The sequence below is a fragment of the Streptopelia decaocto genome (assembly GCF_964273445.1).
Source record: "Streptopelia decaocto genome assembly, chromosome: 19".
In the NCBI taxonomy this organism is placed as follows: domain Eukaryota; kingdom Metazoa; phylum Chordata; class Aves; order Columbiformes; family Columbidae; genus Streptopelia; species Streptopelia decaocto.
The window spans coordinates 1935107-1949845 of NC_138674.1; the positions used below are offsets into that span (position 1 = coordinate 1935107).

Here is a 14739-nt window from a genome sequence, read left to right on the forward strand (position 1 = left end):
GGGCTAATAACTTGCCCTTCTTTAATACCTACTTAATATCTTCAGTGGCCACAGGCAATCGGGGTCTCAATATTATAACCAAGAGATTAAGTCAAGATGCTGGAGTCGCTCAGGAGAAGGGACCGGGGCTCTGAGAGCCGCCAGCCCTGGGGTGCTGCACTGAGGGCACTGTCACTGCTCCTGTTCTTGTCCCCCTTTGCTGGGCTGGAGCAGCGTTCATGCTTTGGGTTGGGTTATTTGAGACCAGGAGGCCCTTGTGACTCTGTGGGTTTTGCTCCTTGTTTCCCCAGCATTGGGTGGGGAAAGTTCCAGTGACGGCAGAAGGAGGATATTTGGTTCCACCGTGATACCAGGAAAAGCACAGGAGGAGGGAATAGGAGAGATGAGCTGGTTTCCCCTCTGGTGTTTTGCCTGGCAGGCACGTCCCACGTGCCGAGGGATGACAATGTCCTCCAGGAGCTCAGCGAGGACACAAAACCATCTTCTACTCCATGCAAATCCCAACCCACACCCAGCACCGCGTGAGCTCCGATGCAAAACAAACAGGAGCATCGCGTGATCCTCCCGCCAGGTCCCCACCATGTCCCCATCCTCAGCAGTCACCTGGGCAGGGGACGGGGACGTCACCAGGGTGTGCAAACAAGCATGAGTGGTTTCGGTTTCTCCTGCAGTAAAACTCTTACAGCTTGGTTCCTGGCCAAAAGGAAACACAATGCTGGCGCTGCGCTCGTTGGCATCGCTGGGCAGGGCTCAGGACTGGGACTTAATGGGTTTCTTAGTCTTCATTACCCTGGGCTAAACTAGATGGAGCCCCTGCCAGGTGCCCCCGCTCCCTGGGGCTTTTCAGCAGCTGGTGGTTCTGCAGCTCTATCAAAAGCTTCCTTAAAGGTTTTGCAAAGAGGGGCGATGATCTGCACGGGGAAGGGCTGTTTCCTTCTTACCAGGGCTCTGCTTCCCTCTTTTTTTTTAATTAGGGTTTTGAAAGGACTGAAAAGTCCTTCAGGAGAGGAGGTGCTGGGCAAACACAGGCTGTCACGGTGGCCCAGGGGACTGCCACCCCACGCATGGCACTGACCCGGACTTGCGGGTTTGTTTGTCACCATCGTTGTCTTCAGCTCATTAGATTGTCCCACCTCTTGCAAGCCCCAAAATCTTGTCCCCTTCACCCCAGGCTGGGTCCAACCCTGGCAAAAGAGATGCTCCTGCTGGTGGCACCGCGCTGAGCGCTGGGAATCCCCCTGGCCCCAAACTGCCTTAATCCATGGCCTGACTTAGGGGTCTGGGCTGAGCTTAGCTGGGAACATTCCCAGCGATTAGGATTTAATCGCTTTGACATTTCACATCTTCTTAGACCTCATAGGTGAGACCCCAGCAGCTGTAAATCCCCTCGGCCCTCGAGGGACCGACAGCAAGGGCAGCTCGGGAACCAGCTTTACCCACTTCTTTGTGTCAGATCAAGCTGCTTTGGATAATATGTCCCCTTCTGCTGGAAAGGGAATGGCTATAAACTGTAAAAAATAGAAGCACCGCACTGTATATCTGCTGTAAAACTCCCTTTGTGCCACTTTACATCTGGCTTGGAAAGAGCAGCCCACAACAGCTGGAGCAAAGCAAACGTTATTCCATGTATAACATCTGTACACGTCACCCATTAAAGAAGCCTGGCTGTCATTTAGGGATCCATTTATTTGAGTTTTAGGGTTATTTTTTTCCTGAACTGAATGCTGGGCTGACAGCAGAAGCTACAAAATTATGTTGTACATTCACAGATATGTATAGAAAAGCAAGTAAATAAATACACACACACGAACACAAACAAACCACAAGGTTCAACACGTGCACTTGGTGAAAACTAAAATACAAACACAAGGCAATCTCTGAAATTTGGCCTGTGTGTGATTTACAGACTCATTGCCCTCAGCCAGCTGGTTTGAAGCATTTCACGCTGCTGCGGATGTCACTGGGTTTTCCTTACAAGATTTTAAATCCACAGCTCAGAAAATCATCCCGCATCCAAGTCACCAACAGGGACGGTCCCCCCATCGGTGAATCTGCATCCTTGGGTTCCGGGCACCGCGGGCCCGTCGGAGCAGCCGGTGTCAGTCGGGGCTCTCGCAGTTGTCTGTGCTGAACCGTTCTCTGTCCTGCTGAGACAGGAGAAGACATCCATCAGGTCCCTTTCCCAACCTGAGCTGCTGCTATTGGTCTCCCAGATGGGTTTAGGAGGAAATTCTCTCCAAGGAAGGGGAGAATTGCACCAGGTTGCAGCAATGCTGTGCACTACGGGGCATCTCCTGTCTGCATGTCTGCAGGCAAAGCAAGTCCCGCTCCTTGTGTGTGCATGGACCATGCTTGTGTTGGAGAAAGACGCAGCCCAACAGCACAGGGCAAGATCCAGCACCCGGTCACGCCCCCAGTATAAACCAGTATGGCTGCTACCCACCTAGGTCAGTCAACCACCCTAAAATTACACCACTTAGAATCACAGAACAGTTTGGGTTGGAGGGACCTTCCCAGCTCCCCCAGTGCCCCCCCTGCCCTGAGCAGGGACATCTTCACCAGCTCAGGGTGCTCAGAGCCCCGTCCAGCCTGGCCTGGGATGTCTCCAGGGATGGTTCAGCCACCACCTCTCTGGCCAACCTGGGCCAGGCTCTCACCACCCTCAGGGCCAACAATTCCTTCCTCATGGCCTCACTCACTGCTGGAAGCTCAGCCCCACACTCAGTTGTCCTCCTTACCTGGAGAATTTTGCTGTAGGACAAGGGTGCAAACGAATCCTCCAGGTAGCGGGTGCCGAAGCCCATGATCCTGTTCACAGCCTGGCTGCAGATCCCGGCCACCTTGGCGGTGAGATGAACCGTGAAGGCAAACTGGATCTCCTGGGGGTTGGCGTCAGGTCTGCTGGCCGTCATTTCCTTGTTGACGTAGGCATCGGCCAGGTTCTTGAAGGAGCTGTAGGACATGTCTCGGAAGAACATCCGTAGCCGTGCATCTTCCTTCACCTGGTCAAGAAGCAAATACGCACATTACAAGTGAATAACTCCATGTGTCATACTTGCGTTGATGCCTTCACTCTGAACGAGGATTGAGGGAGGACAGACAGACAGCCACAATCACACCCAGTCGGGGAATTAAAAGATGCCATTTCCTTGATTATACGGAGCGTTTCCCCGCCCCAGGGAAATCAGTGGTGTTGCTGGTTTATAGCATCGCAGAGCTCAGCCCGAATTCCCTTGCTCTGCTCTCACCTGCTTGTCCAGCTCGTCTCCGGCGCTCTGGAGCAGGGCGACGATTCTCCTGATGGCTTCATCTGCAGAGAGATCCCACGTCACCTCCAGCGCTTCCTCCAAGCCCCGCACCATTCAGTCCCCAGGAAAAATTCCCTCAGCAAAGTTTATCCATCTCCATCCCTCCAAAACCCATTTCAGCCTATTGCCATGTATCTTATTATCCTTTAGCCAGGAAAAACATCCTCCTGCCTTCGAATTTCTCTCTTCCAACCCTGATGCTGAAAACCTCCCCCCAAAGGCTTCATATGACTCTTTGGATCACACAAACCCCTGGGGCAGGACTGAAGCGGGGTTTGGGTCCCATCCAGGCTTTGCATGGGGGTAAGTCCCATGCATATGTGTTTTCTATACGTGGCGGTGATGAAGGGTGACACTCACCGACCCCGTTGGCACCGGCTGGCTCCGCGCAGCCCCGGGCTCTGCTCCCCTGGCCCTCGCTGCCCTGCACGATCAGCCCGATCTCTTCCGACACCCGTGCGTAGTAACCGTCGGGCTGCTCCACGTCTGCTGGGGAAAACAAAACAAAACACACATTCGGAAGTGAGGGTTATTTTCTTTTTGGCCATCAATTGAAAAGAAAAGCAGCCACAGCAGTGACTGCGTCCCACCCCCGATTAGCGCGTGTCACTGTGAACGATGGGGCTGCGCTCTCTGAACCACAACCAAGTGGCTGTGACTTGTCCTGAATCTGTAGAAGCTTTGCAGAAATGCCATTTTTTGGGCAGGGGAAGGGCTGGGGTGGAGACGGGGGTGTCCCATGGGCTCCCCCCACCATGCAACAGCAGCCGGCTGTCCGCACCCTTCCCCGCGGCGAATCGAAAGCGGCTTAACATTGGCCCTAGAGTGGCTTAAAGTTTAATCTCAGCACTTGAATGCAGGTTTAAACTAAACCAGCACCATATCCCTCATTTGCCAGAGGGGGAAAACCCTCTGGTGCTGGGGGTCACTTGCTGTGCTCAGGAGTCAGAGCGATGACATGAGCTCAAAGCACCAGCAGATCAACCCTTCCCTGGGGCAGCAGGTTGAGATCAGAGTCCTCAAAACCTCTCCCACAGTCCGGAAAGCAGCAGGAGGGTGATGCTTGGGTTTAGGAACCAGCACTAAGCACTATTGCTTTCCCAAAAGGTGCCCAGCGGGGGTGCTGTTGGCGCTGGGGTTGGGTTGGGGTGGTTGATGTGGTTGGGGTGGTTGGGTGGTTGGGGTGGTTGGGTGGTTGAGGTGGTTGGGGTGGTTGCGTGGTTGGGGTGGTTGGGTGGTTGGGGTGGTTGAGGTGGTTGGGGTGGTTGGGTGGTTGGGTGGTTGGGGTGGTTGGGGTGGTTGCGTGGTTGGGGTGGTTGGGTGGTTGGGGTGGTTGAGGTGGTTGGGGTGGTTGGGTGGTTGGGTGGTTGGGGTGGTTGGGGTGGTTGGGGTGGTTGGGTGGTTGGGTGGTTGGGGTGGTTGGGGTGGTTGGGGTGGTTGGGTGGTTGGGTGGTTGGGGTGGTTGGGGTGGTTGGGTGGTTGGGTGGTGGTCTCACCCGTGGCTGGCGCCTGGACCTGCCGCAGGGGGAGGCAGCTGGGCCGCTTGGCCCTGGCCCCGGCTGCCGCCTCTCCCCGCTCCTCCTCCACGTGCTTCTTGAAGGAGAAAACCCTCTTGAGGCTGGGTCTCCTCCTCGGGGCTCTGCCCAGCGGCGGGGATGTGCTCGCGTCCCCTCCGTGTCTTTTAGCCCCTTCTGGTTTGGAGTCGAGAGGAGCTTTGGCATCTTTCTCCTTTACTTTTGTCCCTGTGTTTTCCTTCTGCTCCTCATGGCTCTTCTTGAAGAGGAAATTAAATAAACTTTTGAACCAGGTGCGTTGGGTTTTGCCCTGGGAAGAGTTTTTTGTGCTTTTCCTTTCAGGTTCCAGCTCCTCTTTCGGGACCTCCCCAGGAGTTTTGCTCTCATCATCCAGAGCCTCATCCAGGTCCGGTGCTTTGGGTCGCTCCTCCTGGTCCTTCTTGGGGCTGAGTTTGGCACAGGAATACTTGCAGAAGTCGCTTTTCGACCGCTGGAGCCCATCTGCCTTCTTCCCTCGGCCCCGGGGTCTGTCCCGGAGAGTTCTCTTGGTCGCCAGCGTGTTTTCGCAGCAGCTCAGCGAGCGCCTGACGTAGATCTCCAGCACTTTCTTGGCCCCTTGCCTGTCCAGAGAGAGGATCTTGCCCGACGGCTGCATCCCCGCATCCCACCGAGGCTTCACCGCAGCCGGAGCCTGCGTGTTGCTGTGGGGGGAAACAACATCTTCAGCCTGGTTTTTGCTGTGCCCGGGATGCTGCAAGGTCAGGTTGGGCATGGTAGAAATCACCCCTACTTTGGCTAAAGCTGGAACCCAAGGGTGCTTTGGGTGTCTGCGACTGTTTATGTTCCCGGTGAATGATCAACCCCTTTTATAGCTGTTATCTGAGTGCTGCTTATGCAGACTGCACGCGCGGGGTTTTACGATGGGCTATAGACATCGCTAATTAAGGAAGTGAAACTATGGACTGGGGAGAGACAAGCCGGGCACATCTGATGGGGAGAGCCGGGTATCAGCCAGCGGGCATCATCCAGACACCGTGATGCTGTGTCATAGAATCACAGAACAGTTTGGGTTGGAAGGGACCTTCAAAGGTCATTCAGTCCAACACCCTGTATCTACCTATTGCAATGTATCCCCGCGATGTACTCCATGCCAGGAGCACCATCCCCGTGATGAATCATACAACCCAGATTGTTTCATTTTCTCCCCTTGAAGTATTTATTGGCTGCTAAAAAAGGCATTTCTAGCCCTTGGAGAAGCCAAGGGCAACATGGGCTCTTGTTAATACCCTCAGTCGCCACAATATTGGCCGAGCACCCTGCAGCGATGCAGCCCCTCCAGGAGTTGTCACCAGCTCAGACCCCCTGGTCCTTTCCTGGTGCCCCTTTCCTCCACATGTAGAAGCAAAATTAAACAGGAGATGTTACTACTGAAAAAGCAGAGCACCGTGCCCGTGCCTTTTGTGCTGGTTCTGCTTCCAAAACCAGTTTCACCCCTCAGAAAACCAGACCCGAACCAGACTTTCTCCACCACCAATGAACAGCACCCAAAATCTCAGCTGTACAAACCACCCCGGAGCCGCCCCAAACTGGCTGTTTTTTGGATCAAAAAGGCAACTTTCCTTCACCCAAGCCAACACAAAATCCACCCAACCACCAAGTAATGAATCGTTCTACCAAATGTAATCAATGCACAGCAACAACCCCCGTCCTGCTTCAACTGATCCCAGTACATTGGGCAAATAATTATCTAATTGCTCTTTTGGTATTTACCTTTCCATGAGTATTTCTGCCCTTCTGGGTATGTCAAGACAACCTCCTCGGCCACGGGCACTGAGGACTATGAGACTCTCCTGGAGGTGCTGTTTTTATACTCGGGGCTGAGTTAATCCCTATTTTTAGCAGCCATTCAGGCAGGAGCGCGCCCAGCGCTTCCGCCTGGGATCCCCGCTATCGCCTCCCTCGTGGCGGAAAACCAGTGGGCGTGAGTTTCGCTGGAGGAGAAAACTATTTCCTTATGACAAACAGCAGAAAAAAAACAACATAAAAATCACCTGTTACCTGGTGTAGGCGCTGCCCTGTGATACCAGTTATCTAAGGCAGCTGTTTGCCCTTCGGTTTGGTTTTTGTTTGGGTTTTTTTGTGGTTGGGGTTTTAATGGTTGTGATGCCACGCATGGGCTCCTCTGGGTTGTTTTTGTAAGGAGAAGTCGTGACTTTCTCAGAAAAACGGGGTTTCAATGCAGCAAGCAAATCACCCCGATCACGTCCCAGGGGCTTCCACGGAAGTGGATGTGGCGGCTGTTTTGGGACCCCAGACGCTCTGGGACACGGGGCTATCGGGGTGTCACCCAACCCCGAGCATGGCTGGGCTGCGATGTCTCCAAAACCCACCCTGGGTGCTTCAGACAGCCCTTAGACCCTCTAGAACACAAAACAGGACCAGCTCCATGACTTGGATCCTTCACACCCACATGGCCCACGGGCAGAGCGTCTCCCGGGGTCAAAAACCTCGACATCTACAATCCGCCCCTGGGCCAAACCAACCTTCAGCCTTTCTTCTGGCACCAGGGACCCATTTGGCCCCACAGGTGTCCCCATCAAGCCCTGGGCTTCCTGCACCTTCCCACCGGCTTCTGCCCACCATCCTCATGGCTATTTTGCCATCTGATGGCAATATTTCACATTGCACCTTGCAGGGACGGGGCTGGATGCGGATGCATTTACACAGACTTCGGAAAACCCCTTGGCAAGATTTCCACCTGAGCAGGGCTGCATTTTCTCCAGTGTTCAGCTGCAATTGTGTGCTGGCCAGGTCCCTCCTAGATAAAAATGGTCTTTTCCTGATAACGGGTTCAGCTGGCAGTTCAAACAGTCCAGGATTATTTTCTGTTTCTATGAACTTTTTGTGCCATCATTTTCAATAATTAGGAGAGACCCAGCCCACCTCCCTCTGTTTCTCCTGAGCCTACAGCGATGAATCAGTCTGGTATTGATTAGGAATCACCTGGCTTTGTTTTTCAGCATCCACATCTTCTGATAAATAATGAAACCACCCGTCAGGAGCTCCCCGCTGCTAATGAGCATCTGACCGCGTCCTTTCATAAGCAGGTCGATTCCAGTGGGCGAGGAGTTTCACAATCAATTTTGTTTGGTTTTCTCTCTGCAACATCCACATAACAAAACCCCCACATCTGCCCTGGCCATGGGGCGCAGTTTGGCCGTCTCCAGTTTGGAGCCCTTGCACCACCCCTGTTCATGGGGGATTTTCATGATCGCACTGGGAATCAGCATTGACTTACAGCTTCTTTTGGGCTTTTCCTCTTTGTAGGAGCATTTCTAGACACAGCCTGAAGATGGGATACCCCAAGTGACCCAAATCTTGACCCAAGTTGTGACTTTGGGCCGTGGCAAACGTCACGACGGCTGCGTGCTCTCCCTCCCACGCACCCACACCAAACACCCGGCACACGCAGCGGTTACTCGGCTGTTTACCGAAAGGGATGGGTCCTTGTTCCGGGAAAGCAGCAGATATTCAGCTCGCTCACCTCTATTTACCGCAGGAAAAGAGACACATCGCCCAGGAAGGACACGAGGGCTTCCTGGGAGCATGGAAGGAGCTCGTCATTGCAGCCCGTCCTTGCGAACGTGCCCCCCGATTTTCAGCCACCAAGATCCGCGGCGTGAGGAGGGTTGAGGGCATTTGGCAGCTTCCCAAGCAGGAGAGGAAATCCCCGTCGGAGCCCAGCGGGATCCTTACTCATCGCTGGAAGGAACAGAGGGCATCTGGCACGCTCCCTGCGGGCACGGAGCAAACGGGGGTCACCAACGGGCACCTGCTCCGACAACACAAGCCACGTAGGCTGGAGAAGCGATGGGCTGCTCAGAGGTCACCAGGGCTCTTCCCACGGCAAGAAAGCAGGTGGGATGTTGTGTTCGGAGAAGGTCAGGAAAAACGCCCCCATGGGTGTGTATCCTGGGAACGATGCGGGGCCAGGATGGGACGGTCGCCAAGGAAGGAGCTCTGTGTTCCCACCAAAGCTGTTCCTCAGGGCTTGGCAGGACTTAGTGACTATTCACCCCAAGAAAGATCTGGTTTTAGCCTCCTCTGGGGCAAAAAGCAGCCTTTGTAGAAGGAAGGGTGAGGTCTGGATGCTTCACGATTCCACCCCAGTGTGGTGCACCCCCAGGCTGCAGCTTGGCTGGGTGCTGGGTGACCCCCAGCCCTCTCCTAGCAGAGATTTTGCTCTCCTTTCCTAGCTAGGACCCCCCAAATGCTGTGACACAGTGAGGCTGTGCTCATTTACCCCACCAGAACCTCTCATTTACTTCTCCTCCGCCACTTGACTTGTTGAGCATTTGCATTTTGCCGAGGAGCTGGTGATGTTTCTGGAAGTGAAACTTCTCAGCCCGGTTTCCGGAGGTGTCGTGCTGTTGATGTTCTGCCAACCAGCTGCCGCGTGTCCCACCACCATCTCTTGGCGCTGCAGCCCACCCGCATCTCCACTTCATGGGTGCAAAAGAGTTTTGGAGGAGCAACACCAGTTATAGAGAGAGGGGCTGTGGGTTCAGGTTGGCAACAACCAATTTTGATTGAAACCTCAGTCACAAAACCTCTACCAAAGTTTTTCACAAGACTGACAGTTCCTGGACCCATTCACAGCATTTTTACCCCAAAAGCGGTGCTGATGCAGCTCTGAGAGAGCAACTTGGGCTTGGGCAAGGGTCCAGGGCAAAGACCTGAGCCAGGGGAATTTCTGCAGTGGTGCGAAGGTTGGGGTTAACTCACCTTGTCTTATCAGCTGTGAAACACGATGCTGCTTCACGACCTGGATCTGTGCGTGTCCACGTAGCTACAAATCACTGTGTTTGTTCTGCATCCACCCACCTGCTGAGCTGCTGGGACTGGCGTGTTCTGCTTTAGGGGTTGTGAGCTTGGGAACAAGATCTGGGTCCCCACAGGAACTGGTTTTAAATGAGGAAAGCTTGGATTTCCCCGTTTCAGACCTTCAGCCACAAGACGTGGGATTTGTAACCATACACAGCCACAGGATTTTATTTCTTTAATGAAATAGTGGATATTTTCATATTTAAAAAAACACACACGCATTGTTCCTTCCAGGTCACTGACAGTGCCTGGGGTTGCCGGGATTCCTGCTTCAAATTCCAAGCAAATAATCCTGTCTCTGACAACGAGTATGCTCATGTTCATTACCGGCTGTGTTTCTTTCCACATTATTTAGCCAGCTAATTACAAAAAGCATTACATTGCGGGGAAGGACTTAAGACCCAGCTTAGGGCAACCTGGAGCCTGATCCAGGTAGATATTTCATCTGTTCACATCCTTAATCATGGGAGCAACCCCACAGGAGACAGCGAAGTTAAAACATACAGGGTATCTACGCTCTAGGTCCGTCTGGAATGGGGCAAATGGCTCAGATTCAGAGCAACACGTTCAGGCTCAGGAGCGCTGCTCTCTGCAAACACTTCGGCAGGTGTTTGACCAGGAGCACATGCTCCGGGGTCCCTGCTCCGCACATCTTGTGGTGACAACGGTGACAGCTTTACCAGCAAGTGCAAACCATGAAGGCAAGCATCAAAACGTACAGAGCAAAACCATCACATTCCCTCGCGGAGGAGAGAAGAGGAGCGAGCAGAAGACCCGCTCACACGGTCGCTTTCAGAGCGGGGGGACGATTTCTGGGTGTGTTTTGCTAATGAAGCCCCAGAGATTTCACAGCTTTGGCTCAGGACAGGCTTTGAAATCCAGGACCAGCTTTGTGCCGTCCGTCCAGGAGACGCAAGGGATGCCAGCGCTTCCCAGCGGAGTGCAAATCTGTCTGCGATGTGCTGAAAACGCCGCCTTCCAAGGTTTCCTACGGTGAAACGTCCACTGGGTCTTCTTTCAAATCCCCATGGTCCTCGTTCTCCAGCTGCTCCAGTTTGCTGGATTTCTCATGGATGATCTCCCCAGGAGTCTTCAAAAACCTGCAACACATTGTTTAATGGCTTTAAGTGTCCAAACGCAGCCCCACACAGGCTGTAAATGCTGGAGCCCTTGCCCTCAGCAGCTGAGCGCCACAGGACTCATCAGCCCAGCACCAGCATCAGTCCAAACTGGTCCCAGGGAAGCAGCCAGCACTGAAAACAGGAGGTTCCTAACTTATTTCCACCCTTTCTTCTGTCCAGAGGCAAACTTCAGACCCGGCATCACTGGGAGCAGGAGGAACCTGGGACGAGCCCCCGATCTCCCTTACAGCACCAGAAAGCCACAGGACAGACCACATTCCCATACGTTAACTCAACATACAGCAAAGATGCTGCAACTTCAGCTCAGCCTGGACTATCAAGGACCCAGTGAGACGGAGCAGCTGCCAACATCTGGAGCTCAGCACCTTCCCGTGCCCCATCCGCGCTGTTTTCCGATCTGCTTCATCTCACCTGAACAACAGCTTCTGCCCCGGCTCCTTTTTGATAATGTTGAGTTTATAGTAATGTCTGAGTGCTCGTGACATCTTCTCATATGTCATGTTCATTCGGTTCTGGAAGAAGAAAAGAATTGGGGGAGGGGGGCTGGAGTAAAAGCAAGCGCCAACAGCTGGTTTGGGTCTGTCTGCGGCCGGGCCACACGTGGGACATTTGCATTGCGCGTCGTAGGAACAATAAATTTGTTCCCAACTGCTTTTACCTTGTGGTTCCCCCAGAGCTGGGCAAGCCCGTTTGGGTTAATGACCCGGAAGACTTTGGCTTCCTTGTCTTCCCACTTGATGTAGGGCTCGTAGCGGCTGTCGGAGAGGAGCTGGTACACGTAATCCCACAGCAACCTGCAGTCTGAGCGTTGGGGGAGAACAGAGGGTCACAGAGCTCCCACTAAGGCACCCGCGCTCCAGGGAGATCAGTCAGCAACAGGACTGCACGTGTTAGCAACGCTAATAAATGTAAGAAGAGCCCAGAGCTCACGTACACCACTTTTGTTGTTAGATCGCAAAATCCTTGAGGGAACGACAACTTTTCAGGTGTGGAAACTGAGGCAGGGAAGCAGACACTGATATGGGGAATAAATAGAAGGGAAACAGATGGGCAGGCAGGACAAGGCACAATCTCATTTCCCCAGGGAACCAAGCTATAAATTCCTATTTACCTGCAATTTTCCCATCCACTGGGGCTGTAGGAACGGAGCAGACGGCACCTGTGCTGCCGCTGCCCTCCGAGCTGTGAGGGGAGAGGTTCAGCGGCTCCGCGTGGCTGTGGGACACGGGCTGTTCCGCACAACCCAGGCAGGAGGAAAGAGAAACTGAGGCAGCTTCAGCACTACAGTCTGTTCCTGAAATAAAACAAACCCCTATGGTGCAGCATGGCAGGTTCCAGATCTTCCGAAGCCCTGAAGCAGGTGGGGAGGGACAGCCCAGGCTGGTTGTCAGCACAGTGCCAGCCCAACCATAGGAGGCAAGTGCTGAACTGACTGAGCGTCACCCCCAGATGTGTGCAACAGGACAGCCTGACGGACAGCTGCCGTTGTCCACCGTACCTTCCTGGGGGCTCCTGGCTTCTCCAAATGGTGAGCTGAGCAAAGGGCTGCACACCAGAGCTCTTCTTTGAGTCTTAATGTACTGCAGGATTTCATATAACACATCACCTGCCGGGAAGGGATGATTTTCTGTTATAGTAGAGACTCAGTTCAGGTTTTTGCTTAGATTTCTGAGCTGCAGAGTAAGAGGTTATTCCCCATCCCAAGGCATTTACAGTCCAGATGGACTAAAGGAAGAGGCTTGTCCTTGTCTCCAGCACCCAAGTGACCAGGTGGAGCTCAAGCCTGATCTGTTGGGACCCATCCAGTCCCACTCAACAGAGCAGAGCTTCACTTGGATGATCCCCAGAAACCCCCTCGCACTGGGTCTAACCTGAGCTCGGAGCTCGGTATCTGAAGTCATCCTTGGTGAGGATACACAGGGCTTTGCCGTTCATTTCGAACCTGCTTTTGTCCGTCTGCGGAAGCGAATACTCCTTCTCAGCCCACCGGAGCCAGTGGATCACGTCGTCCTTGCTCCACAGGGAGGGCTGGATTCCTGCAACCAGGGGCAGCCTCTGAAACCCCCCAGCCTTCAACTCCACAACTGCTGAGGGGCAGAGTGGGATGCTGCTCGGCTCCATCACCAAACTTTCCCCTCTGTATTAAGCACTCACAGGTCAGAAATGCCCCAAAGTGAACCCTGACGACTGGTCCATCTTGTCCCCCTAATCTAGACAGCAGAGAATGATCCCTCAGTGGGTCAACATGTCTGTACACACCATGTCCCACGCTGTGGAGACTCCATTTTTTATAAATACATTGATTTGCTCAACATCTACTCACTCAGCCTGCCTGGAAGCCTGAAGATCTCCCCCTCGCCAGTGGGTGCGCGTCGGGTCTGGGACAGAGTGGGTAACGAAGCTGCAACAACGGGGCTGGAAGAGCCGTCTGCCGCTTTACCCTGGGGAAACGAGATAAGCCGTGTCGGGGGCAAAAACGCCCTGCTTTGGTGTTGCCTTCGCTTTGGAGACACCTCCATCATGCTAAATGCTGCTCATGGAGCTTCTAACTGGTTCCGTGTGCCATCTGCAGCTCTTCCACGCTAGTTAAGATCCTTTACCAGCACCGAGATGAATCTCTGCAAGTAGCTGCATAACTTTGTGTGAGGAAAATGGAGAAACTCCAGTCTAAACTCTGGACAGGCTTGACAGCAACACAAACTCTCTTTCGGATTCATTCTAAGCAATAAGCTTCGGGAAAAATAAAAGTGAAAGAAAGTAGCAGTGTATTTTGCCTGGAACTCCTCTAAAAGGTATTTTAGTTTTCTCCCATTGGTGCGATTCTCTTACAACAAGATTGCCAGTAAAATCAGACCAAATGTGTGATATTTTTCTCGCTCCTAAAGATTTCTAGGGCATAAGAGATGCATTCTTAATTTTTATTACTTTGTGCTGGTTTATGTTCTTGCTTTTTTGTCCTGTTTAGCTGCTTTCACACATATCTGAGAAGGCATTTCCTTGCTTCAAGAGGAAATATTGTCCTTGGAGGGGTTTGAGTGGGAAAGTGAGAAAAGGGGGGTGAAAATGAACCCCCAGATGTGTGAGAGCAGCTTTTGGCTCAGTACCAAAAGGGAAGGATGGAGCCCCCCAGCTGCTCGGGGCTCCGCGAGGCCGTTTGGATAGGGGGGTCACCCTCCCCCGGGGGCATCAACTGTCAGCCCCTAACTGAGGAGGGGGCCGGTTCTTACCTGCATCCCCGGTGGCGCTGGGTGGCCGCTCCCGCCGCTCGGCGCTGTCCCGGTGCCCGGCACGGGCGGGTCCCGTCCCTGCGGCCGCGGCGGCGCGATCCTTCCGGGAAACGAAATCGAAACGAGCCCCGGGAGACTGGAGAGCGGCGGGGGGCAGCCCCGCTGCCCCCCGCCGCTCTCCAGTCTCCCGGGGCTCTGTGCTTCCCACCCGCCCCGCTCCCGGCGCCGTGATCCCGCGTCTCCCCCTGCACGGCCGCCGCTGCCGGCACCAGGACAGCACCGGGAGACACCGTTCTCCCGGGGGTCCCATCCCGCCGCGGGCTGGAGCACGGTCCCGGGGGGGAAACGCTGCTGGGGGAGGGAGGAATCACGGGGCGCACGGGGCACAGCTCCAATATTTGGGTTTATGTCTTTTTCTCAACCGGGGGCGGCTGGAACGGGACAGCGCCGCTGAAACCGGGGTGAGCACGGGGAGGGGGAGCCCAGAGATACGGGGGAGGACGGACACCGGTGCGGGAGGACGGACACCGGTCCGTGAGCACCAGGAGCTGCGATACGGCGCATGCGCACCGGAGGACACGCACCTGTAGCTGCGCACCGCGGCGCACCGCTACGGACCGCTATGCCCCGCCCCTCCCGCTCGCTCGGTCCCCATTGGTCAGCC

The 14739-nt window shown here is 54.2% G+C and overlaps 2 protein-coding genes across 5 annotated transcripts; both read right to left on the reverse strand.

Moving 5' to 3' along the window:
- Window positions 1–1676: 1676 nt before the first annotated feature.
- LOC309448146 (uncharacterized protein) lies at window positions 1677–6647 on the reverse strand. Of its 3 annotated transcripts, none has more exons than XM_082069420.1 (6): window positions 6593–6647; window positions 4805–5523; window positions 3669–3794; window positions 3249–3310; window positions 2739–3002; window positions 1677–2147 (listed from the first exon to the last, which is right to left on the reverse strand). In XM_082069420.1, exons 1-6 carry the CDS (start codon window positions 6598–6600, stop codon window positions 2100–2102), a joined length of 1227 nt encoding a protein of 408 aa, XP_081925546.1. In that variant the 5' UTR covers window positions 6601–6647; the 3' UTR covers window positions 1677–2099. The 3 variants fall into 3 exon arrangements, with proteins under 3 accessions (XP_081925546.1, XP_081925545.1, XP_081925544.1); XM_082069419.1 differs by having other exon boundaries at window positions 1677–2144; window positions 3669–3797; XM_082069418.1 differs by having other exon boundaries at window positions 3669–3797.
- A 3220-nt stretch (window positions 6648–9867) lies between these two features.
- Window positions 9868–14675, reverse strand: ETV7 (ETS variant transcription factor 7). 2 transcript variants are annotated; one of them, XM_082069525.1, is made up of 9 exons: window positions 14660–14675; window positions 14076–14153; window positions 13172–13289; window positions 12720–12884; window positions 12347–12454; window positions 11960–12142; window positions 11507–11649; window positions 11260–11360; window positions 9868–10806 (listed from the first exon to the last, which is right to left on the reverse strand). In XM_082069525.1, exons 2-9 carry the CDS (start codon window positions 14079–14081, stop codon window positions 10695–10697), a joined length of 936 nt encoding a protein of 311 aa, XP_081925651.1. In that variant the 5' UTR covers window positions 14082–14153; window positions 14660–14675; the 3' UTR covers window positions 9868–10694. The 2 variants fall into 2 exon arrangements, with proteins under 2 accessions (XP_081925651.1, XP_081925650.1); XM_082069524.1 differs by having other exon boundaries at window positions 14076–14175; window positions 14660–14670.
- Window positions 14676–14739: the final 64 nt, after the last annotated feature.

Bases quoted from the DNA above. Each gene is read 5' to 3' on its own strand.
- LOC309448146 (XM_082069418.1), bottom strand. The intron at 3,311-3,668 runs GTGAGTGTCACC...ATCTCTCTGCAG, and splicing joins AGCCGGTGCCAACGGGGTCG to ATGAAGCCATCAGGAGAATC. The intron at 3,003-3,248 runs GTGAGAGCAGAG...CTTCTTGACCAG, and splicing joins GAGACGAGCTGGACAAGCAG to GTGAAGGAAGATGCACGGCT.
- ETV7 (XM_082069525.1), bottom strand. The intron at 12,885-13,171 runs GTGAGTAGATGT...CCCTGGTTGCAG, and splicing joins CAGGCTTCCAGGCAGGCTGA to GAATCCAGCCCTCCCTGTGG. The intron at 12,455-12,719 runs GTTAGACCCAGT...CCTTCCCGGCAG, and splicing joins ATACCGAGCTCCGAGCTCAG to GTGATGTGTTATATGAAATC.